At 39.1% G+C, this 26,427-nt stretch overlaps 1 protein-coding gene across 4 annotated transcripts in view; it reads left to right on the top strand.

Annotated features, from left to right (window-relative positions):
• Positions 1–26,427, top strand: part of LOC150084163 (uncharacterized) — a 63,033-nt gene that overhangs the window by 34,924 nt on the left and 1,682 nt on the right. For all 4 annotated transcript variants that reach the window (XM_090375909.1, XM_090375912.1, XM_090375910.1 and 1 more), the window contains 6 exons: positions 31–150; positions 1,328–1,384; positions 3,678–3,794; positions 4,117–5,119; positions 12,348–13,162; positions 22,467–22,649. In XM_090375909.1, coding sequence (XP_090232035.1) covers positions 31–150; positions 1,328–1,384; positions 3,678–3,794; positions 4,117–5,119; positions 12,348–13,162; positions 22,467–22,649 — 2,295 coding nt within the window. The remainder of the gene's footprint in view (positions 1–30; positions 151–1,327; positions 1,385–3,677; positions 3,795–4,116; positions 5,120–12,347; positions 13,163–22,466; positions 22,650–26,427) is intronic.

Genomic DNA, 26,427 nt, shown 5'->3' with positions numbered 1-26,427 from the left:
TCTTATCATTTATTGTCTAATCTCCCTAAGGTTGTTGCAGAAAAATCAATGTTCAGCTTACCCAGTTGGCTGTGTAGTGATCGTCCCCTTTGTCCATTAATTGTAAGAACTGCAGGTCAGCTCGAGGATGCAGAACCACAGTTATATCGGGTAAGTTCTTACTATGATTTTTAAGTGATCATTAATTGAATCATTAATCGTTCAAAGTTTTCTATATGCTCAGCATTATTAGAGAAATCTGAATACCAGAATAAATAATAAGTAGTACACATTGCATTACATTTCAGACGCTTTAGCAAATGGTAATAATTCATGATTTATAACAAAAAATAAGCGAAAAAGGACTTTTATACGCGAACCGAGAACGTTTCTGTGCATCTGCCATATTGTCTATTTATAGCAACAGAAATAATATCCAGTGCTTCAGATATAATATGCGGTATACGGATGGACTATGTGATATGTATTAAAAAAATAAATAATTCCCATATTAGTTCGATTTTAATGAAATTTAGGCCTGCCCGACAAATCATTCGAACAGAGCCAAATATAAAATTTCATGAAATCTAGTCGAGTTGTTACATGCGGACAGACGAACGGACCAAAAAAAAAAAAAAAAAAAAAAACTAATGCCAGATTTCTATTGAACTTATTTTAATGATATTTGGGATGGCTCGACAAATTATTTTTTATTTTACAAAACTGCTAGTGGATGTATATTCATGAAAATACATCCGCTAGCAACCAAGTTGTTACATTTGAATGGGGTAGTTGGTAATAGGCATATTACGCATACGTATGCTTACCTGCCTAAAAATTCTATTCATTTTAATTTAAAAAAAAAACTGCTTTCTTGATATAAAGTTTAGTTAACAAATAGTGATAGTACAAAAATTATCAGTGATGAAACATTTTTAAATTTCATAAATCATCAGAGATCGCGAGACTTCCCTCTTCCTCTGTGTAAAATGGCTTTGCATACTGCTTATATGAAAATTTGGAACAGAGTACATACGCTTAGAGCCTCCAAGAGTTGAAGCCACATTTGTTTCGCGCATTACTACAAATTTGAGCAGAAAACAGAAATAAAAATGCAGTTTCGGATTCAGCTTCCATTATCCACGAAACGCTATGGCTTTTAGGTGCCATCCCATAAAATAAAGTGTAGCCAACGTTCCTACCCATTCTCCAAAACATTTGTTTCATTTAAAATTTCGATTCTAATTTGACAATTATTTTTCGTTTTAAGGAAAATACGATTTTGTTGTAGTTGAGATTATTAGAATAGTTCTACTTTTACTGATAAAATTTATTCATAATATTTCAGGTATGTTCATGTAGTACAAGGTTCGGTGGGGAAGTTTTGCAAGGTGGAAAAGATCAGGTGAGTCTCATTCTCTTTTAATCATATTATATTTCAAGTTATTTGCAGTGTCTTTTAGCATGAAGAAATTTGTTCACAGCCTCTTTCAGTTTCTGTGCTTAGTTTAATTTTATGGACGGAAAAAACCGGGCCACCATTAGACAAAGGAAAGAATGTGAAATGCAAGCAGGAATTAAGTATTTATGGGGATGGGGAGAAATACGTGCGTCACGTCACATTTATGGCTTGAAATTTTGTGACAAGAGAAAAATCAGAATTGGCGTCACAGCTTCAGCAACAAAATAAATTTTAAAAGGTTTATTGATCTTTTTCGTGATGTCGAAGTCGTCAGATTTATAGGATTTTTCCATTATTGATCTTTCGTGTTATCATTGGTTGTTAACTAACTTTTTTTATGAAGGCATCTTAAAGGTTTGTGGCCTGAGTATGAAAGGGTAGTGGTACAGTGTTACATTTCTGCATTTAATGTATAACACTTCAAATAGCAACCCACCAAGTTTCAAGCGGTTTCCACAACGTTTTTTTTAATAGGTCCCGAAGTCAACAAAGAAGTGTGAATGAGGAAAGGTGGACAAAATCAGTCACCGTGCAGTCATCTATATTCGGAAAAGACAGGACTAATGCCAAAGGCAATTCATGAGGATATGGTTCTAATACTGAGGAAGGATGCCCCTTTCTATTCCATAGTTAAGAGGAAGCAAAATTTAAATGGAGGGAGAGCCAGGAAGATGACCCATGCTGTGGAAGACTCGCAACGTCCATCACTCCAGAAGTTGTTGACAGTGTGTATGATCGGGTGGTGAGTGATCGACGAGTGACAATTTTTAGTACATTACTGCGCCTTGAGTATCTTATCTGAACGTGTGTACCATCTAATAACAGAGGTTTTCGCTATGAAAAAGATGGCAGCATGATGGTTCCCAAAGTTGTTCACAGCAGATCAAACACGCACAAGAGTTGACAAGTCAAATGAATATTTGTATCGTTTTGAAGCAGACCCAGCAAATTGTCTTGCAAGTTTTGCGACAATGGATGAGACGGGTCATCACCTTCAGCCAGAGACAAAATAGTGGTACAAACTGGAAATACAGCTCTTTTCTCTCTCTAAAGAAAGCCAAGTCGATTTCTTCTGCTGGCAAGGCGATTGCATCGGTTTTTTTTAGGGCTGCTGATGGAGTAGTGCTAGTGTCTGGCCTTCAGAAAGGCCAGACAGTCATAGGGGCATATTACGCTGACCTTTTGAGGTGTATGCATGAAAATATCAAATACAGATGCCGAAGAAACCTCACTAAAATAGTCATTTTCCACAAGGACAACTCATCTACTCGCAAGTCTGTTATTGCCATGGACGAATTTCAAGTGTAAAATCATAAACCATCCTTATCACCTCTTTCCTGGTTTGAAAAAATATCTGGATTGTTTCCATGGGTGAAATCCATTTTACCACCGACAGTGATGTCACCGTTGCAGTGAATGCATTCCTGGAGGCTTAAGAGAGAATTTTCTTCGCAGCTGGAATCAATGCGTTGCAGCATCTGTAGCAAAAATGTATTGACTTCAAAAGGGAAAAGTAATGTGTTACCACGGGCCACGAACTTTTCAAACTTCCCTCATATACTAAGAAAGCAAATTTTTTAAATGATGAGATAACATGTTGATTGTAATATCATATTGTAATAGAGAACTCATTCTTTGTCTAATGGAAAATGATCAGCGTTTTTATTATTTGTGATGTAATTTGAATTTAATAAAGCAATTGAATTCAATATCAGCAATTGAATTCCCATGGACATCATATAGAGCTCTGAACATTTAACTGCTGACGTAAAGATGATTGTCATATCGTGGGCCTAGCGCCATCCTAAATCAAGCAAACCCTTCAGAGTCTTACGTCGGTTTAAAAAAAAAAAAGTTTGAACTTATTTCGTCTGCTGCTGTTTAATAACAGCATTCATGCACAATTGTTGCTGCAAGGTAATCTAATTTTATTTCGTCTGATTAATCTAATTATTAAATTTTAATAATCAGACGAAATAAAATCAGATTATTATTAAAATTTCAGATTACAGTGACTGTTTTTAAAAGGTGGTGTCTGTAAATTTTGAGTTTTCAGTGTTGATTGCTGCTTTATGCTTCATAGTTGCTATAGCTACTATATTTCTAGCTGAGAGGTAGGCCCATGCGGAACTGTTTTATCTGAACACAAATAATATATATTGTGATTGAATCCCGGTTATAAGAGAGTAATGATATAATATTTTGGTGTCTCCTAAAAAATAATTTTGTATTATAGGAATCTCAAAATTTCTGCCGTATGCCAGAATTGTTGTCTCTGCTGTGTTTTGTGGAATCGCTGGGAGATAATGAATCGCTAACTGTCGAAGGAGTTCTAGTCAACAAAACTAAAGAAGTAAGATCAGTCTAAGCCTGTTTAAATCTTATTATTTCTCTTATATTTGTGTTTTGTTGTGTTAGAAACACAAACCTGTCTGGAATCCTTGAAATTTTATGAACCATTCCCTCCTCAAAAGAACTAAAATTCTGTGAAATAGTAGTGGCTAAAGTGAGAAAATTAATTTAATTAACAGAGAATTTCAAACTCAAAATGGTAGAGCTTATCGTAATTTGTTTCTATATGTATTACTTCTCTATCTTCCTAGAATTAATGTGAAATTGAAATCAAGAACTCATTTCGTCAGCAAATGTAAAAATTCTTTCTTTTATTCCTTAAGGAGCCTTTCAATGAAGCTGACTTTTGTCTAATGGATGCCAAAGATTATTTGACCAAACCTTCACGACAATATGAAGATCGCTTTCTGCTCAGGGAACTCAACAAAGCTTATGTGGCATTTAGCCAACCACACTGCTCCCGTCGACCTTCACCTGTTGGGGAAAGTTCAAGCTCCAGCACTTGTCCAGAACAGGCAACAACCATCTTGGATTCGATGCCTCCTCTCCCGCCTCGTAATCCTTTACCTCTTCTCGCATCCCTGAACTCCTTTCATGAATCCAAACATAGTGATGCAAGTAGCCTTTCGTCAAGGAGCAGAGATAACAGCGGGCGGGAGAAAAGTCGTCGGAAACATGGACACTCCGCAAGTTCTTCAGTAGATAAAAGTGCCAAGGAAATCCCTCCCATAGTTACTAAACCAGAACCTAATGTACTGCAGACGATGAACTTGACCTTGCTGAACGTTGTATCTAAACTGAAGGATGTACCCTTCCCTGTGAACTCTCCTTTAAAACTTCCAAATCAACCTTTCAAGCCTACTCTGTCAGCAACCAGTAGTAATGAACAGTTCCTAGATGCTATGGATAGTGCTAGGAGAAACTCACACTCCCGACATAGTGTATCCTCTCTCAGTCGAACATCAAGTGGGTGGTCATCTTTCCAATCAGCTAATCAGGTTTCCTTCGACCAGAAATCTCAAACAGCTAATCAGGTTTCCTTCGACCAGAAATCTCAAACAGCTAATCAGGTTTCCTTCGACCAGAAATCTCAAACAGCTAATCAGGTTTCCTTCGACCAGAAATCCCAAATAGCTAATCAGGTTTCCTTCGACCAGAAATCCCAAATAGCTAATCAGGTTTCCTTCGACCAGAAGTCCCAAACAACTGCAATTCAAAATACTCAGGTGAGCATTGCTCTTGAACGCAACCAACCAGTTCGAGTTGTTCCTCAGGCGTCGGCAGAAGAAGAATATTTCACAGCGGATGAAAGCGATGACTCCACGGGTAAGTTGACCTTCATCTGCTAAGCTTATTGTTTTAATAATGTTGTAACGGTGGACATTTAACCAGGATAAATCACAAAATTGTAACTTTCTTATGTTATATTACTGATGAATTCTGCTCATGTTTAATCACTGAACTTTGACCTCATATAAAAGTGTCAAAAAAATAAAAGAATTTCCCCAACATAAAGAGTGTAGATTGATTTTGTGTTCGCTTTGATAAAAGCAAGAAATAATCAGAACAAAAATTTTTACTAAATGCGAAAAACCAGCATAGAATAGATCCACGCGAAATGCGATAACTTAGAAATATCGGCCTTTGAAGTGTCGCTATGGACTACTCTCTTTGGCAGCCTGGTCGGCATGATAAATTTGCCTCCTTCACCCTTCTTGGAGAGTTCTGCATTCTATTTCCTTCGACTACTGAGGAATTTCGAATTTTGAAAGTTCTTCAATCGAAGTCGTAGTCGTCCTAACTCAGACGTCGAGTCCCCCCCCCCCCATGAATTATTACAGGTTTTTCAGGGCACGAAATATGCAAATTGGCCTGAGCGCGTTCACAGGCAGATTTTTGTGTCGATCTGCTTCTTAGGTGACCTAGCAGGTACAGGTCGACATTACAAAGAAACTGTTTCAGAATGTTAATAGTATTGAGCTGAGTATTGCTCTTTAGAATAAATGGTTATGTAACTGTTGGAGAGACAAAAGTTTCAACGTAACATCTGTGTGTGAGATTACCTTAAATAAAAATCAGTGGTGATCATGATTCCTGGATTCGATTTTTATGCCTTTGTTGAACATGGGCAGGAATGACAAATTTAATAGTAACTAGGTGAACTGCCATATTAGCATCTTCCCGGTTTGCCTATTTACTTTGCCCCTCGGACCTAAATGTACCCTGCTTATTTTTCTCTTCCAACTTATAGCTTCTTTGATCATTTAAATATATCATCACGATGTACTTAGTACATGCATAATTTCAGAAGGTTCCACTAACTCTTTTATGTTGGGGTAATTTTTTCTCTCGCCGGGTGTAGTTTCGTAATTTTTAAGATTTCGTGTGCCATACTTGTATGGCACACGAAATCAGGTAATGTTGGGCACACTTGTATGTGCCCAACATAGGCTAAACAAGAGATACAGGAGAACAAACAGGCATCGTTCTGATGCACAAGTTCGCAGTGGAGAATTACTTTAATGTTTACACCTATCTTAATATTCATTGAAGTTGAAATTTTCATATTTTTTCATAGAGCAGTATATATAAGCTTTCCCAAAATATAGACTTGTAATGTGTGCGGGTTTTTACATAATAAGGCATGAAAGTTAACGAAAATTCTGGAGGAATTAAAGTATTTTGTGAAACATATGTTCATCCTTATTTCAATCATACCAAGTAGCTCTGCATCCTACAGCAGAGAAGCCGACCTTAATTATTCCATACAACTGTGATTTCAATCGGATGAAATAACAGTTGTGTGTTGCGGCCTACAAGTTTAACATTCTGGTCTTCAGGGTTGCACAACATCGATTTGAGTGCTAGGTTTTCTGGAAAGAAACTTCATCCGATTGAAATAACAGTTGTGTTATTATCACAACGTGCGGAAAAGACATAGATTCGAATCCCGTCGATGAAGCGGGGAACTTTTATGGGCTTTTTTTTTTTTTTTCACTCCGTGGCTGAGATATTGGTCTCAGGAGCAGATAGCAAGGTTTTTCTTCCCGGAAACTCTGGTTCTTTATCTAGTAAAAACAAGCAAATCGATCAGAGAACACACGCAATTCACGAACTCCATACATTTAGGCAGATGAGTTGAACTGGAAGGCGACCTTCCTGGTGGCTAATTGACCAATCAATTTAACAAAGTAACATAACAGGAAACGTACACAAACTATGCAAAAGACACATATGGCCAGTTTTACAGTGATTTTTAGCTTCATAATGTATAACTGGCTCTGTTCAGCACCTTTAACCAAAAATCCATTATAAAACAACCCATTATTGTGTTTAGAGGAGGATGGTCGAATATTCTATCCATTCCAGTAACATTCAGAGCGCGGACAGTTTCTAAAGCAAGACTACGTGCAGTACAAGTATGTGATCGAATTGATGGTCTCAGTGGCGTAGTAAGAAAATTTGTCACGTGGAACCGTTTGGAAAGTGCTTGGTTCGAATATATTCATGACCTGAAGAAATTTTTCTGCGTCTCAGATGAAATCCCGCCTCGTCACTGAAGACCAATTTGTTTATAATCGTGTCATTTAGGCACGTTGTCGAGGAACTCTGAACAAATGTCACACTGTTTCACTTGAGCAGTAACTGAAACCCATAATCGGTATATATAACCGATATGCTTGAAGATGAATGTCAAAAAGAAAAATAGTCTTTTGAAAGCAGCTTCTTCTTTCAGCAACTTCCATACGATATCAGTAGCTTGACAACCTCGCTGGTTTCTGCTGATCATAACCGACAACTGTTGTCAGTCAAAGCATCATCACTGACAACTACCGCAAATCAAGTGTTACAACAAACTTGAAAGTTTTATCTTAAAGGCTAACCTTGTTTAATAACATTCTTTACAAAATTCTTAATTAAAAACGAACTACTAATTATCCGATTTTTAGATAACCTACCCTTATTAAATAACTATATCCTTTTCAGACACAACCATCGTCCACAGAACTGTTTGCAGCAACCAAGAATCGATAGTTTATTTGGTGGAGCCCTCAATACTGTACTTTCACCAAAATTGCCATTTTACAGATTTAGTATCATTAAAGCTAACACAAAACGCCTTCTTTAACCGGACGCCATATAGCGGTACTGAGGAATTAGCTAAACTTGCGAGTGGAATGCATAGTAGGCCATATTTAAACTTTTTAAGTCGATCTTTGTAACTGATATAATATAGTATTTTAACTGTAACTTAAACATTCCCTGAGAAATGAGAGATTAAAATTGTAAAGATAATTTGCTGACATTCTGTACGCAGTGCGTTACATTTCAGGCGCATTAGTACATAGTAATAATTCATGATTTATAATAAAAAATAAAGCAAAGAGCAGCGACTTTTATGCACAGAGAAAAAATTTTTGCGCATGCGCAAAATTCATTAATTCCTCCAACCAATGTGGCAACAAACATAACAGTTGCTTCAACTACAAAAAATTTTATTTGTATGGATTTAAAATTTATATCCAGTATATGGATAGCCTAATATATGTATAAAAAATAAATAATAATTACCAGATTTCTATTCTCGTTTTAAATTTGGGATGGCTCGATAAATCTTTCTAAAATGTGCAAATATAAATTTTCACGAAAATTCACCACTGAGAGTCGAGTTGTAACATGCGGGCGGATGGACATGGTAAAGACAATAGGTATATTATGCATATAAGCGCCTAGAAAGATCTTATTTTCAAATACTGGTAATAATATCAAAATGGCTACTATCAGTCCGCTATGATGGTCATTAGAATGGTAACTGATAGGGGGTCTGGGTGAATAGTTTGGTTTAATGCCCCTTTCTTTCTTTTGTTAATCTACGTTGTAACCATTTAAGAAACGCGTATGGGATTCCCTCCTATGTCGCATCCAGTGAACCCACTTTTTGCACCACACTGATGGTCATAAAAATTCATTATGGGTCAGGCAGATGCGAAGTATTCATTAGAAGCGATTAACAACATATCTCATTGGTTTTTACTCAGCCAGTCTCAGGCTGACACGTAATTAGGGGTATTATACATGTTACATCTCGGTTACTGGTAATTGGTGTAATACTAATTGCTAGCATTAAATAAAAATCATGAAAATAGTATTTTATAACTTGTGGTTTATAAAATTATGTTATAAATGAATATACTGGCCATTAATTATTTAAGACGCACGATGTCTGAGAAGAGGTTAGTAGATTTAAAAATTTAGTCTTTCGAAATGACATCGATATATTACGATGATGCAGGGCGAGCCCTCCCGAGGGTGAAAGGGATACATAACCCCAGGGGCTCACATTTGGTGAGTATGGACTTGGCAAACCCAGGGTTCTGAGCTGGATATCATCATTCTTCTCTTTCTTGGTGATTCCTTTCTGCTTCTCTCTCTCTCCTTCTCTCTCTCTCTCAGGGTAACTCTAGAATTTTGTTTTGGCTGGTGCAGCATAGGCCTCAAGCTTCCTTGCACCATATGATTAATAATAGTGTTTGGGGGGGGGGCACTGGTGAATTCCCAGAGCTGCACCATAAGTACTCTTGTGAAGTATACATTACTCTGTAAAAGTTAGACAAAAGTATTGTGTGTGGTATGTGAGGAGTATTATATTGGGTTCTGTTGTTGTGGTCTGGCTTTTGGCCGCAGGACTCCTAATGGGACCCCACGTTGCCCGTGCACACCTCTAGGAGGTAAGCGAGGCTGCCCATTATTCTCTGGCAGGTCCTGCCACCTAATTGCCTGAGCTTTCAAAGACAGGACCTACCGATATATATATAAAAAAAACCCACACAGATAGAGATTGGGAAATAGCACAAGAAATATTGAGGCGTAGAGGAAGGCATCCTCAAAAGTATTAGGTGGAGTAAACTCCACTAGGCGAATGGGGTAAGGAAACAGGAGTCAAAAGATACCAGACAGGAGAGTCTGGTATTGATCGCCACTTGGTGCACAAGTCATGGTCGAGAGGCAAGTTCCTTTTCTGTGGTTTAGTCATGTCCAAGTAACTGGCACAATTGAATATGCGCATGTCACGGTTGGGAGAACAAGTACCCTCAGTGGCTCAGTCATGTCCAGGTATGGAGGTTCAGTTGGAGGTTCTTAGTCTGTGTCTTGTTTAGATGTTTTAGTTACATCAAAATATTTAGTCGCATCCAGGTGTTTGTCACGATTGATAGGTCTCGATATCAGCAGTTGAGTGCATATTATTCACTATTCAGTGATTGCTCTTCAACATGTATGTTCCTAGGATAGATGTTAGGATTGTTTCTTCGTCTTGCAAAGAGCTCCTGAGCAAAATTTGAAAACGTCGTATACTCCTATATATTGTCCAGTAGGTGGAATTCCTGATTTCTGGGTAAGTACATGATTTTGGTGATGAATACAGAACGAAGTTCCTCGTACAGGGGGACAATCATACATAGGATGGTGCCAGCCCCCCAGAAGCACAAGATGGATCTTCAGTAATGCCCAGTGATGTTAACTTGGCTTTAATGGATCCATGGCCAGGCGCCCAGATGCATGGCCACTGCATCCGGGTACCTGAAAACCTGAAACTCACATGCACATGATAAAGAAAATTTTTAAGGGGACGCCAAATTGCGATTTGCACCCGGGCGCACTTCAGAATTCTTTCCTGTTTTACATTTATGGATTTTTTTTTTTTTTTTTTTTTTTTAATTTAGTTTATATTGTGGGAATTTTATTTTAAAATGCAGTTGTGGTAATTACATTTAAAATACTATATGCATATGTAAATAAAATATTTTCACTTAAAATTCATTTTACCTATTTTTGAAAAGAATTACAATACTGAAATCGCCAATCTGTTCTGAAAGTGTCTTTATTATTCTTATCAGTACGTTACCAGTTTTTTTTTTTTTTTTTCTCGATTTAGTCTCACACATAATGTTGTCGCAGTTGCAGGGACATTATTAGTTTTTTAATGGAAATATAAATGAAAAAATTTCTGTTCCATAATAAAGATAATAATAAAAAATACTTTTTAAAAATATTCTTTAAACTGGTCTGTCAAGCTAAACTTTTTATTGGAAACATGATTGTCTAGCGGTGAATCCTATTGGATTAATAAACAAATAATAATAATCCAAACTCCTTTCCCCCCCCCCCAATCATTAGGGAGAAATAATAGTAAGCCGGTCCAGCTTATTTCCAGGCATTCTATTTTAATGGTAGGTCATAGATAGTGACCTACCATTAAAATAACGTATGCTAAAACCTTTAGCATTTTTCCGCCATTTGGCCTTTAAAGCGGCGATTAGTTCAGCTCTGTTTTTTAGACAGTGTTCTCGCACGCACCCAACGATCCAATTCATCCCAGACTTTTTCTGTAGGACTGAGGTCTGTGCTCTGGACTGTCCAGTGTCCAACTTTTCGACGCTCATGTCCTGAAACCAGTCGGTCACAATACGCCCTCGTGGGTGGCACAGTTGGCATAATCGCCTTCCTCCGTTCATATCCCGTCAGTGACGCGAGTAATTTTTGTTTCTTTTTCACAATATGGTTGAGTTAGTCGATCTCAGGCGAGGGTAGAATGGTTTTTCGTTTAGCAAACAGCATACAGAACACTTGCAATTTACAGGCATGTTATATACGGCGTAATATGGCTTATGTTGTGGATTCACTTAAACCTTACTACTACCAACCAATCAGCACAAATCCGATTGGTGGTGCTTGGTTAGGACATGACCAACTATCAACTAGTGATAGGTATCGAATAATCGAATGAATCATTCGAATGTTGTTGGGTTTTCTGGTACAGTGGCTACTTAAGCCATAGGCACCGAATCATTCGGATGATTTTCGTAATCGAGTGAAATCAGAGGAGTGCCTCCGTAGCCAGGTGGGCAGCAGTGCGTAGCACACGCTTCTTGATTAGACCGGGGATCAAGCCTGTGACCACCAAATACGGAGGAAGCGGAAAGGTCAGGGAATGACCACCGCATATCCCTGGAACAATATGGCCTTAGTTGCTAATGCTCCTAAAAAAAAAAAAAAGTCAGTGGAATTGGGATTTGTCATAATCGGATGAATCAGTCGAATAATCAAATGATCTGCCATATTCGCAAAAATCGATTTCGACCTCTCTATTATGTCTATCACTACTATCAACGAAGGGGGTGTCCGGATATTAATGGTAGGACAGTGTACATTTGTGTACTGTATAAGTTGTCTTAGGTGGAATATTGTTTGTTGTCGCAGTGGGCAAATTTATGGACCAATGTGCCAAGCCCTGGAGGATACTTGCAAATATTCGGCTTCATCTATAAAGGCAGATGTTCTCCTGGAAGTTGAAGTCATTTATTGCGCATTTTCTATTCTTAAGGAGTTGCCAAACACCTTATATTAAAGATTGTTGCCTTTATTTAAATGCGATTATTAAAACGATAATTAAAATTATTATAAGGAAAAACCGTCAAATAAATGAAAATAAAATTATTGAAATGTTGTTGTTTTCGCAGAGCTGATGTCTATAATTTATTTGTTTTCAAACTAGGTTTGGTACATCGCAGTCATCGTAGTCAGAAAAAAGAGAAAAAAAATCAGCTGATCTCCCGTTCGGCTATCGTTCAAGGAGGCCATATTCCGTCCTCTAAGCACTCCGATTCTCAGTCAAGCGAAGACGACGACAGTAGAATGACGCGCTCGTCCCGTTCCGATTCTGTAGGTTTTGTGCTGGATGGCAGTGATGAGGAAGACGCCCCAAATCTAAGCATTCACGAAAGATACGATGACTTCAGGAAAAGGATTCGACGCCGTAGCCGTCATCTATCACGCCGTAGTAGTCGAAGTTCGAGTCGCTTTTCTCAAAGTTCCAGTGGGAGTAGCGACATGGACGACATCTCTGAAGGTCCAGAATTAGGTGTAGTCCCTAATGCGTACCAGCCAATCCGTCCTGCAAACTCCGAACCCTCACTTTTTCAGGTAACCCCGGAGGATACTCTACTTCTACCACCCCTTTCCCTCCCCCCAGAAACTTTGATACTGGCTATGGGAGGAAAGAAGTTAATGATGACCACAACTAATGGACAGCTCAAGGCGTATTCCTATGATGGTGTAAATCCTAACCTTCCCGTTCCATTCAAAGCAAAGTTCCGTCGGCGGCATCATTCGGGTGATAATAAAAGTGAAAAATACGCAGAAGCCCCTGACTCTTTTTGGTACGTACCCCCGCCAACGGGAAGTGCTGTAACCTCTACAGCAAGTTCCATCGACGAACTTTCGGAGATCATCGAAGGTACTGGAGCTTCCGGTAGTACGTTATCAAAGAGTGTATCGTCGAAGCAGTTGGAAAATGACAAACATCTTGAGGTAAGCAATGGTAGCAAAATATTCAAGGAGTAACAGTCAGCATCATAATGCGAGGTCTGTTCAATAAAGAATGATCATATATATATATATATTTTTTTTTTTTTTTCACAACGTACCTTTATTAATCATCCATATTTTGATATTCCTTTTTAAAGTAATCTCCATTCGATGAAATGCGCTTACTCCAACGTTTCTGCCGTTCTTCATAAACATGGTGGAAGCTATTTTTTTTTTTTTTTAAATGTTTGTGAATCGCCTCTAACGTCTTTACAACTTCTGATGACTATAAATGATTTCCTCTCGGCTTCTTTTTTAATTTTGGAAAAAAAAAATTGCAGACTGCATGGTTAGGTCTGTAAGACAAATGAGGAACACATTTTACATTAATGCTGGCTAAGTACTCAATGGCAGTATGAGCAATGTGAGATTTCGCATTGCGATGCGGCATCCACCCACCCCTGCGTACAGTTGTGGTCGTTTGCGACGATTGTGATCCTGCAAAGTGTGCAGTACAGTTCTATAGTAAGGTCCCATAACAGTCGTATGAAGTAGCACAACATTCTGAAAAACCATTCCTTTAACCCCAAAATAGGAGATGACCATAACCTTTCCTGCAGAAACCACAGCTTTTCCTTTTTTCGGGGTTGGCGATTACGTCGCCTTTCAAACAGAGCTTTGTTGCCCAGTCCCCCCCCCCCCCAGAAACTTTGATACTGGCTATGGGAGGAAAGAAGTTAATGATGACCACAACTAATGGACAACTCAAGACTTATTCCTACGGTGGTGTAAATCCTAACCTTCCCGTTCCATGGGTCGAAATGATGAAGCTGTCTCATCCGCCTTTACCAAAGGTCGCGGGTTCGATTCCCGCCTCGGGCTTGGATCAAAGTAGTGCAAAAACCTTGGGAGGTGCATTATGGCCACAGAAGCCTATGCGCCAACTACCAAAAAAAAAAAAAAAAATCATCTGCCTTTATCCCCCTGTGCAGAACCTCAGTCTGCGCGTGTAGCACAGTGGTATCGTCACCGTCCTCCCCACACCGGGTGGAAAAGGTCCGAGTTCGAATCCCGTCGATGACGCGAGGAACTTTAGTGGGCTTTTTTCACTCCGTGGCTGAGTTAGTCGGTCTCAGGCGTAGATAGCAAGCTTTTTTTCCTCCAGAAACTAGGGATTTTCCGTCCAGCAAAACAGGCAAATCGACCAGAGAACACACACAATTTACAGACAAAATAAATATATGGGTAGATATAATCATTTAAGGGGGACCCTAATATCGTAATTTTTTTTTTTTTTTTGTGCAGTACCTCAGCGCAGATGTGGGAAACCGCAGGTGGCGGCTGATCCTAACACTATATGTGCAGAACCTCATCATCGTTAGTAACCACCGTTGTAGCTCTTGGCAAATCTTCATGCGCACTTGCTGTTGTTGAGGTGTGAGTAGTCTTGAAACCCAGTGTGCACAAACACGAGTTGTATGTAAAGTGACCAGATCCTTAGCATTCCAATGCGGGATATCTAGGCGGGGGGGATTTTTCAACCCCCCCAGAAACAATATACACTTTTTTTTTTTTTTATATATAAAAAATATTAACATACAAAATATAAATTAAATATATTGACTTCTTTGAACTAAACTTATAAAATAAAATATCAAACTTCTTAAATATATATATATATACAGGGTTGTTAAAATTAAAGTATCCCTATGTAGAGGGCTCTGGAGCGAGTTCTAAGGCTCGTACTGAAGAGAAATTTGGACAACAGGTACAATAAAGAATGCGCTCGCCATTTATTGGAAAAAAAATTAGTTACAAAATTTGTCACTATATGGCACTGTGGCAATGCAAATCACTTGAACAGCGCTACAATTGTTCAATGTGTCCTCCATTTTGGTCGATAACAGTTTCCATTCTAAGAACAGCATTTTATACAGCAGAACGTAACATCTCAACTGGAATAGCCAGCACATGACGTCTAATGCTGTCCTTCAGATCTGCAAGAGTTTGACATCCTTCCCGATACACCTGGTTCTTTAAAAAAAAACCACAACTAGAAGTCGCATGGGGTTGAGGTCCGATGATCGGGGTGGCTAAAATGTCTGGAAACAACGGCTGATGACCCGTTCATCTGTGAAGTGTTGCCTTGGCAATCTTTGGATACAATGGTGGATGTGGGGTGGTGCACCATCTTGCATGAATATGGTATCGTGAAGGCGCCCAAGTTGTTGCAGCTCTGGTATTGCGAAATTTGCCAACATTTCATAATATCGCTGTCCAGTGACGGAACTGGTACGGGGTCCAGTCGGTGTTACCTGTTCAAAAAAATATGGCCCAGTCATGAATGTGGCCGTAAATCCACACCACACTGTCACTTTTGGAGAATGCAACGGGACCTCTTGGATAACTCGAGGGTTTTCTGTTGCCCAAATGCGACAGTTGTGCGTATTCACTTGTCGATTTAAGCAGAAGTGGGCTTCATCACTCCAAAGGATGTTCCATGGCCAAGTGATATTCACTGTCATTCGCGCCAGAAACTGAAGTGTGTATGTGAAACGAATATCTGCATCACCATGCTTTAGCTGCTGTAGCATGTGCATCTTGTAAAGATAGTACTGCAACACCTGATGCATTACTAGCCTTGCAATGGAATACGGCATGTTTACTTCACGAGAAACAGTTGGCACACTTGCGCTACCACATGGAGATTGACTTGATAAATCCACGACAGCCATAGCCACATCTTCAACACGAGAGGAGTCCATTCGTTTTCGACCTCTACCTGGTTGATCACCAAGATGTCCTGTCGCTTCAAATTTCTCAATCATTTTGCTGACAGCGCGAACAGTCATAGGTCAACGTGGGCCTTGTGCGCTTCTGACGCTGGAATTCTCTGATAGCCGCAGCTGCATTGTTGCTGTTGTGATAGTACAGCTTCACTAATAGCGCCTTTTCTTGCAACGTTGACATTGCTGCTGTAGCGCAGGCAAACATCTACAGTAGTGTGTGATTTTGAAGAGACTGCTTTTCTTTTATGCAGTACAGTAGAGCTGAGTAGTGGCGCTGTGGCACTAACTTACGATTATGTAAATAACTTACGTTATTTGCATAATCGTAACTAAGATGGTTACGCGCCATACAGTGATAAATTTTGTAACTAATTTTTTTTTCCAATAAATGGCGAGCGCATTCTTTATTGTACCTGTTGTCCAAATTTCTCTTCAGTACAACCCTTAGAACTCGCTCCAGAGCCCTCTACATAGGGATACTTTAATTTTAACAACCCTGTATATATAGACTATATATATATATATATATATATATATATATATATATTTAAGAAGTTTAGTTCAAAGAAGTCAATGTATTTAATTTATATTTTGTATGTTAATATTTTTTATATATATTTTTTTTTAAATGTGTATATTGTTTCTGGGGGGAGTGAAAATCGTTGGGGGTTGAAAAAACGTTGACTTTAATTTTAGACAGGTAACACTCGTATAACACGTTAGTTAGGTTCCTATAAAATGTCGTGTTATACGGGACTAAGAAAAAGTACAAAGGGGGGTTACATTCCAAAAGCTAACAAAAATACACTATTTCGTTAGCAAAATGTTAAAAAAACTAAAAATACACCATTCTAGATTTTGTGTATCTTCTGCTCTCTTTAAAAAATCAATAATTTGGGTTTGTTTGCTTTTGGTTGAAAAACTTTGTAAATTTCATCGTATGGAGCTAAGCATTTTTGAAGCTCCCTTTTGAACTTTGGGCTCCTTTCAGCCGAAGAATCTGAGTTCAAAAAAAAGATTCTAATTGTTCGGCTAACTTTATGCTTTTTAGTGTAAAATTTGGAAGTTTAGAATTTTCATCTGCGCTATCAGCCTCTGAATTGATTTGGTTTTACCTCCGATGCCAAAATTCCAACAAATCCGCTTCGCCAGCCTCTTTTCTATCAGTAATCCTTGAACGTCTTCAAAAATCATTGTCTTTCTTTAGTAGCATAGGCGACTAAGACCTTGTACCTCTGTGTATGTTGTCTATAAATTGCGTGTCCTGAGGTCGATTTTCTGTTTTGCTGGACGCGAGCTTGCGGGAGAAAAAACCATGATACCCTCATCTGAGCCCGACTAACTCAGCCACGTTGTGAAAAAGACCCATAAAAATTCCTCGCGGCATCGACGGGATTCAAACTCAGGTCTTTTCCACTCGGTGTGGGGAGGAGGACGATTTTATCAACTGTGCTACCCAGAAGGGCTTCAGTAGTCATATCCTCAAAACCTTCCCTTCCTACCGACGTGACAAGTTCTACTATCGTACCAATTCCACCCTATTTCCTGAATGAACTGACTCTGGCCATACATTATTCCACACGCATTTAATGTTGACGGTTTACTTCTTGGAGCGATAAAGCTGATTCTGATACAGTCCACAGTTGAGAAATGTTTAGATTCTTAGCTTAAAAGCTTAGATTTGCCATAAGAATCTTTTAACATTTCATACTCTTCAGCTGATGTTTTCTTGAGATGGAAACAAAATTTGAGAGCATCACAGTGTTCCTCGTGTGTTACATCCATAAACTTTACTGAACGCCAAGGTCACACCATGCGCACGAGTCAACTGCGCAGTTGCTGTGATGCAGCTTGTTTGTTATTTGGTTTTGAGGAGTATTAGCAAATAAGGCCATATTGCTCCTGGGATATGCGGTGATCATTCCCTGACCTTTCCGCATCCTCCGATTTTGGTGGTCACGGGCTCGAACCCCGGTCTAATCAAGAAGCGTGTGCTACGCACTGCTACTCCTGGCTACGGAGGCGCCATGTGATGCAGCTTGGTTTGGTCTTAAATTCCGTGGCTCGGATAGAAACAGCAAGCAATACAATTGTTCATAAAAAAATATGATCGGCCCTTGTAGTTCATTGTTTATATATTTAGTAAATTTATTAATTACCCTCCTGCCAGGGTACGCTGCTTGGTTATGTTGAACTACAAAAGATAAACATACGTAAAGCCAGGTATAATACTATGGGAAGATTTATGTATATACACTGCTGTTCAAAGAAAGTGCATCACCCCTTAAAATTGTAATTGTCGTCCGAATAGCGTAAATATATGACAATATTTCTTACAGGTTGCATCAGACAAGATTGACACCCGTAGGTGATGATGTAGTATTGCATCAGCTGTTAGTTTCAGCTATATAAGCATGCTCTGCAAGAGTTGCAGTCATTCCTTGCCTGCGTCAGGATGGCGAGTTACATGCAGTTGATGCCACGTAGAAAGAGTGCTATTGTTGCTTTATGTGAGGAAGGATGTTCTTCCCGTAATATTAGCATTAGCATTAGTAGAGGCATTTGATGCAAGAAAGCAAGCTTATGCAGCATCAGCCAAAAAAAAACCCACTTCCACTTCACCCCTCTGTTCGTTCAAAATACCTGTCCAGCTGAGCCTTAAACTTATTTAGGCTATCAACCTCCACCACAAGGGATGGAAGTCTGTTCCACCAACCAACCACCCCCTGGCTAAAGGCAAATTTCCGCACGTCTATCCTACATCTGTCTTTCCTCAATTTGAATTTATGCCCTCTCAGGTGATTTTTCTGAGCTAGAGGAAGAATCCCATCAGCATTGAGCATGCTTAAACCATTCAAGGCTTTATACACCTCTATCAGATCACCTCGCTGGTGCCTAGTCTCCAGACACTGTAATTTGCAAAACTTAAGCCTTTCTTCGTAAGAGCACCCCTTTGTTCCATTCACTAATCTTGTTGCCCTTCTCTGTACTCGTTCCAGCAGCTCTACATCCTTCTTGAAATGAGGCCTCCAGACCTGTATACAGTACTCTAGGTGTGGCCTGACCATTGCCTTATACAATGGAATAATCACCTCCTTATCCCTGCTGGAAAAATTCCTGTATATCATTGACAATACTCCATGAGCTACTCTTGCAGCCCGTCTGCACTGCTCAGAGAACTTCATATCTGCCTGCACAACCACCCCCAAGTCCCTTTCATTCTCTACCACTGTCAGTGTTGTACCACAGAGTTGATACGTTGCTCTGGGGTTGCTGTTTCCCATGTGTAGTACTTTACATTTGTCAATGTTAAACTTCATTTGCCACCTCTCAGCCCATCTGCTCAACCTTTCCAGATCCTGTTGCAGCAGCATAGTGTCAGTAGTGTCCTTGACAACCCTGCCAACCTTTGTATCGTCTGCAAACTTGGACATTAAGCTTGATATACCATCATCAATATCATTTATAAATACAGAAAACAATAATGGACCCAACACTGAGCCCTGAGGGACTCTACTAATAACATTAGTCCACGATGAGCACTGTCCCTTGATTACCACTCTCTGTCTTCTCCCCCTCAACCACCCCTTTATCCATAGCAGCAATTTGCCTCCAATGTCACACTGCTCCAATTTGTGTAGCAGTCTTCCATGTGCAACAGTATCAAAAGCCTTTCTAAGATCCAAGTATATAATATCAAAGTTATTCCCTGCATCCAGTTCTTTTGTGACTGCATCATAGTATCCAATCAAGTTGGTCAGGCAAGACTTCCCCTTAACAAAACCATGCTGTGTCTGAGATATAACTGAAGTCTTGTCTAAATGATCCTGCAGTGCTTCTTTAACCAGTGCCTCCATTAATTTTCCTGGAACAGAAGTTAAGCTCACAGGTCTATAATTACTTGTGTCAGCCTTTGATCCTCCTTTGTGAATTGGGGTCACATTTGCACATTTCCAGTCTATGGGTACCTCCCCTGAGTCCAAGGAAGCTCTCATAATTATGGCTAAGGGTTTGCTTACTTCCTTTGCTGCCTCCTTTAATATAACTGGATAGATCCCATCCACCCCGGGTGCCTTTCTTGTGTTTATCTTCAACAGTTTCTCCTCCACTTTACTCCCAGTTATTTCAAGATTCTGTAGCTTACTGCTAGAGTTGAATACACCTGTGGCATTCCCCTTGCTGAATAACTCCTCATGTGTGAATGCCGATGCAAAATATTCATTTAGTTTGTTAGCTACCTGAGCAGGATCATCAACAGTTGACCCATCAATATCAAGTGGACCAATCTGATTCATCCCCTTCCTTCTAGAGTTTACATAAGTAAAGAACTCTTTGCTGTTTTTCTTTGCATCCCTTGCCAAGGATTTCTCGTTATCTGCCTTCGCCTGCCTAACCTCCTTTGTAACTTGGTTGCATATCAACTTGTATCTATCATAGGCTTCTGTGTCATGTGTTAATTTGTAAGTATCCCATGCATTTTTCTTCTCTGCCATATGCCTCATTAGTTCATCTGACATCCATTTTGGCCTAAACCTTGAACAATATTTCTTAGTTGGTATGTAAAGCCTAGTAGCTTCCAAGATAAGTTCTTTGAATGTTTCCCATTTTGAATTTGCTGTTGGTAACATCATCAGTTGGTCCCACTGTATAGAATTTAAATACTGTCTCAATCCATCGTAGTCGCCTTTATGGAAGCAATAACCCTTCCCTTTACCCCTAATGGTAGTTACCTCTTTGAGTAAATCCCACTTCAGCACACTGTGATCACTGCCACCTAGTGGTTCATTTATCTGCAGATTCTTAATGCATGAAGAATCACTGCTGATAATCAAATCAAGAGTATTACTCCCTCTAGTTGCCTCCCGAACATGCTGATGTAGAAAACAATCATCCAATAAATCCACAAAAGCCCTGCTAGTGCGTGAGTAACCAGCCCCCAAATTCCAGTCAATATCTGGGAAATTAAAATCTCCCATTATAAGACTCTCTGATTTACTGGCCCACTCTATTTCCCTGTACAGTTCCTTATTATACTCATCAGAGTCATTAGGCCTATAGCACACTCCTACTCTCAATTTTGATCTCCCAATGCTTATGTCACACCAAACTGACTCAACACTGCACTGTCCAGCGATGTCGACTGGCTTCACTTCCTTGGTTTTTATGTGTTTCTTAACTAATAGCATAACCCCTCCCCCCTTCCTATCCTGTCTATCCTTTCTGTAGACGTTGTGCTCCCCAAATTGCAGTTCTGCATCCCTTATATCTGTGTGACACCACGTCTCTGATATCCCAACAATATCTGCCTTTGATGTTTTGAGCAATACCTCAAATTCATCAAATTTATTTACTAAACTCCTAGCATTGGTGTACACACAAGTATACCTGCACCTGTTTCTATTCTTAGCTACCCTAACACAACCCATGTGTTTACTTGTACCGCAATGGCTCCCAGCAGTCTCTGAAATACCATGCATCTTGTTTTTCAGGCTTCTGCTCATTCTAATAGAAGCAGTGCAAGAATCTCTTTCACCTCTGCCAGTGGCTACTGTCAATCTATTGGTCTTTGTCTCCCCCCAAGCTAGCAGTTTTCCGACCCACCTAACACTGCCTCGATAGCATCAGCAAATATTCTTGCACCCTTTCTATTTAAGTGTATCCCATCCCTGTAGAAGCAATCTCTCCTGTTAACAAGTACAGTCCAGGCTGAAAAAAATTCTACCTCTTGAGCCTTGCACAATCTTTCCAGGGCCGAATTGATCGACAAGGCTCTCATCATATACTCCCTCCTATCGTGTCTGGGCAGAATTGCAGACACTTTCAAATTCAACCCTAATTCTTGGCTTTTGTTCAGCAGTGACCTGTACTTGTTAAGTAATTCTGCCGGTCTCCTACTCTTAATATTATTAGTGCCAACGTGTACAACTATATCACCTTTTGTGCCCTTAAAATAATTTTTATTTATATATTTATTTTTTTAATTTTAATAATTTTTATTTATATTAATAAAATAATTAAAATTTGTGCCCTTTTGTGCCCTTTGTGCCCTCTATATTGCTTATAGAGTGTCTTGTAATCAGTCGAAGTGAGTAAATTTCTTTCCAAACTCGAGGTCTGCTAATAGGAAAAAAGGAACCGGATGCAAACGAGTCTCTACGCCAAAACAGGACCTCGTTTTGAAGCGCTTATGCCTTAAAAAAACCATAAAGCTTCTTCGTTTGAGCTGAAAAGAGAATGGGAAGAACATACTGGAGTGGTAGCAAGTGCAGTACAGTCAGAAGACGCCTCTTCAAAAATGGACTTGTAGCCCATCGTCCTAAGAAAAGCCCCTCCTTACACAAAAAATGAAAAAGCCTGGATTATTTTGTGTAAGCAGCATGTGAAATGTATTGGTTGTTTATTTATTTATTATCGTAATTGCAATTACTGTTTTAGAAGGCAATGTTTTCTAAAGATTTTGGAAGTTATGAATTACAGCATGATGAAATTTTTAGTGGTTTCTTTTTTTTTTATTTCAGATGGAAAAACAACTATTAATGCCAAATAGTGATGGAAAACGGCCTGTGGCTACAACAAAGTGGGGTTGTGGGCAACGTGCTGGTGATATACAGTTGAAAGCTGTTATTCAGTGGTTGTCAGCTAGTATGGCAAACATTCCATGCTTAGTGATATACACCAATAGAGATCCGTTATTGGAATATGTAAGTTTGTTACAGTTCTTTAAATATATTTTTGTCCATGTTACATAGAATTCGCTTAATGTTTTGGTTATTTTTAAGCATCTATTAATGCACGGTAATTTTTTAAATTCAAAACAGTACATTTTGAATGCAGCGGAATATGCTAAGCACTGAACAAAAGCATGGTATTTTTATTGGTGAACACATCTCCAACAGTTGTGTGGCATTAGGTACTAAAAACGTCAGGACCCTTCCACACCAGCTCTAGTATATCAGGTATCATATGATCATTGCAAACTATGATTCTGACTGATTAACATGATTTTAGAGAAGCTCCAGAGGAAAAATACAGTGGTGGTCATTTGGCTTAATAATTAATATTAAATGCAAGAAGGCAAGCTTATATAGCATCATCCAATAAAAGAAAATTTATTCCATTTCACCTGCCCATCCCTTCTAATAATTTTTCTAATTCTTCCTTGAATTTATTCAAAAGATCCACTTCTACAACACCAGATGGAAATCTGTTACGACAATCAACTGCCTGCTGGCTGAAGGCAAATTTACGCACATCTATCTTGCCATCCTTCCTCAATATGAATTTATGCTCCATCATGTGCGTGTTGTCCAGGGGCTCCAAATCTTTTATACCTTGAGACCCCTTAAAATTCTTCAGTAAATTTCTTATGCTTCCCCCCCCTCCAAGTTCCAAAGTGCAAATAAAGAGATTGGACCTAAAATTTAGCTATGAATATACATACTTTTATAAATTAATATATAATTCAATACATAATCTCAAAGAAATTAAAACACGAATAAAATATGCATAATATAAATAAATAAAAAATGCTTTGTAACTGGGTTATTGGGATAGTTTGTTCATATTTTGTTAAAAAAGTGCTTCATGTAAACAATAAAGCCCCCCACTCAAAAAAAAACCTAGTGTGTCCACAGGAGAAAGACATGCTCACAACTTTAGGAACCTCAAAACAGGTATCTCCAGATGCAATTTGCAGAACTGACGCCTTTCTTGTTGTTAGTTGTAGGGTTTAGGCACAACAGCAACTCAAGCCATTTTGTGCTGTTATATGATGTCTGTAAATTGCATGTGTTCTGTGGTCAATTTTGCTGTTTACTAGACGAAAAACCAGATGTTCTACCCATGAGGGCTCTTTTCTTTGTAAACACCCTTTTGTATCCTCACTAATCTTGTTCTCTTTTCTGCACTTGTTCCAAGAGATCTACGTCCTTCTTAAAATGAGGCTTCCACACCTGTATGCAGTCTAACTGTTGTCTTGTGCAATGGAGTAATCACCTCCTTATCCCTGCTGGCAAAATTACTGTATATCATTAATAAACTCCATGGTCTGCCCTAGCAGCCTCTCTGCACTGCTTGGAGAATTTCATATCTGACTGTACAATTACCCTCAGGTCTTTTTCATTCTCTACTATCCAAGTGTGGTGCTGCTGAGTTAGTACTTTAATCTGGGATTACTGCTTCCCATATGTAGCTTTGAATTTGTGGATGTTAAACTTCAATTGCTACTTCTCACCCCCATTTTCCTGATTTAGCAGTAGTAAAGGCACATGATGTAAGAAAAAAAGATTATATAGCATCAGCCAAAAAAAAAAAAAAAAAAAAAAAAAAAATTCTCATTTCACTGATCCATTCGCTCCAGATGTTTCTCTAGTTCTGCCTTGAATCTGTTTAAGCTGTCAACTTCTACAAGACAGATGGAAGTTTGTTCCAGCAATCAACCACCCACTGGCTAAAGGCAAACTTTTGCACATCTATCCTACAACTGTCTTTCTTCAATTTGAATTTATGCTCTCTCAGGCGATTATTCTGAGCAAGAGGAAGAATCTCATCAGCATTGAGCATGCTCAAACCATTCAAGGCTTTATACACCTTGATCAGCTCACCTCACAGGTGCCTAGTCTCCAGATACTGTAATTTGCAAAACTTAAGCATTTCTTCGTAAGAGCAACCCTTTGTTCCATTCACTAATCTTGTTGTCCTTCTCTTAACTCGTTCCAGCAGCTCTACACCCTTCTTAAAATGAGGCCTCCAGGCCATTGCCTTATACAAGGATATAATCACCTCCTTATCGCTGATAGAAAAACTCCTGTATATCATTGACAAGACACCATGAGCTACTCTTGTAGACCATCTGTATTGTTCAGAAAACTTCATATCTTCCTGCACAATTACCCCCAGGTCCTTTTCATTCTCTACCATTGTCAGTGTAGTGCTGCAGAGCTGATCTTTTATTCTGGGGTTAATGCTTCCCATATGCAGTACTTTCTTTACATTTGTCAATGTTAAACTTCAGTTGCCACCTCTCAGCCCATCTGATCAATTTTTCTAGATTCTGTTGCAGCAGCGTACTGTCATTAGTGTCCTTGACAACCCTGCCTACCTTTGTATCGTCTGCAAACTTCGACACTAAGCCTGATATACCATCATCAATATCATTAATAAATACAGAAAACAACAATAGGCTGAACCCTGAGGGACTCCACTAATAACATTAGTCCACGATGAGCAGTGTCCATTGATTACCACTCTCTGTCTTCTCCCCCTCAACCACCCCTTTATCCATAGCAGCAATTTGCCTCCAATGCCACACTGCTCCAATTTTTGCAGTAGTTTTCCATGTGCAATAGTATCAAAAGCCTTTCTACGATCCAAATATATAACATCAAAGTTATTCCCTGCATCCAGTTCTTTTGTGACCACATCATAGTATCCAATCAAATTGGTCAGACAAGACTTCCCCTTAACAAACCCATGCTGTATCTGAGATATAACTGAAGTCTTGTCTAGATGATCCTGCAGTGCTTCTTTAACCAGTGCCTCCATTAATTTTCCTGGATCTAACAGGTCCATAATTACTTGTCGCCCTTTGATCCTCCTTTGTGAATTGGGGTCACATTTTCATATCTCCAGTCCATGGGTACCTCCATTGAGTCCAAGGAAGCTCTCGTGATTAAGGTTAAGGGTTTGCTTATTTCCTTTGCTGCCTCCTTTAATATAACTGGATAGATCCCATCCACCGAAGGTGCCTTTCTTATGTTTATCTGCAACAATGTCTCCTCCACTTTCCTCTCAGTTGTTACAAAATCATCAAGCTCACTGCCAGAGTTTAATTCACCTTTGGCATTCCCCTCCCTGAATAACTTCTCTTTTGTGAATGTAGATGTAAATTACTCATTTTGTTTGTTAGCTACCTGAGCAGGATCATCAACAGTTGAACCATTGATATCAAGTGGACCAATCTGATTCATCCCCTTCCTCCTAGAGTTTACATAAGTAAAGAAGTCTTTGCATCCTTTGCCAAAGACTTCTCATAATCTGCTTAACCTCCTTCGTGACTTCGTTACAGACCAGCTTATATCTGTCATAGGCTTCCTTGTCACCTGTTAATTTATATGTATCCCATGCATTTTTCTTTTCTGCAACACATCTCGTTAGTTCATTGGACATCCATTTAGGCCTAAACCTTGAACAATATTTCTTAGTTTGTATGAAAGTATTTCTTAGTTGGTTAGTAGCTTCCGAGATTAATTCTTTGAATGCTTCCCATTTTGAATTTGCTGTTGGTAACATCATCATCAGTTGGTACTACTGTATTGAATTTAAAACACTCTCAGACTACCGTAGTTACCTTTACAAAAGCAAAAATCCTTCCCTTTACCCCTGATGGTAGTTACCTCTTTGAGTAAATCCCACTTCTAGGTTTTTCTAGGTTTGTTGCAGTAGCATGCCTTGATTACTGTCATTAACCCCTCTGTTGAC

Source organism: Mastigoproctus giganteus, chromosome 6, assembly GCF_048544385.1.
Source record: "Mastigoproctus giganteus isolate SK-2022 chromosome 6, ASM4854438v1, whole genome shotgun sequence".
Lineage (NCBI taxonomy): Eukaryota > Metazoa > Arthropoda > Arachnida > Uropygi > Thelyphonidae > Mastigoproctus > Mastigoproctus giganteus.
This window is presented reverse-complemented; position numbering and strand designations above follow the sequence as displayed.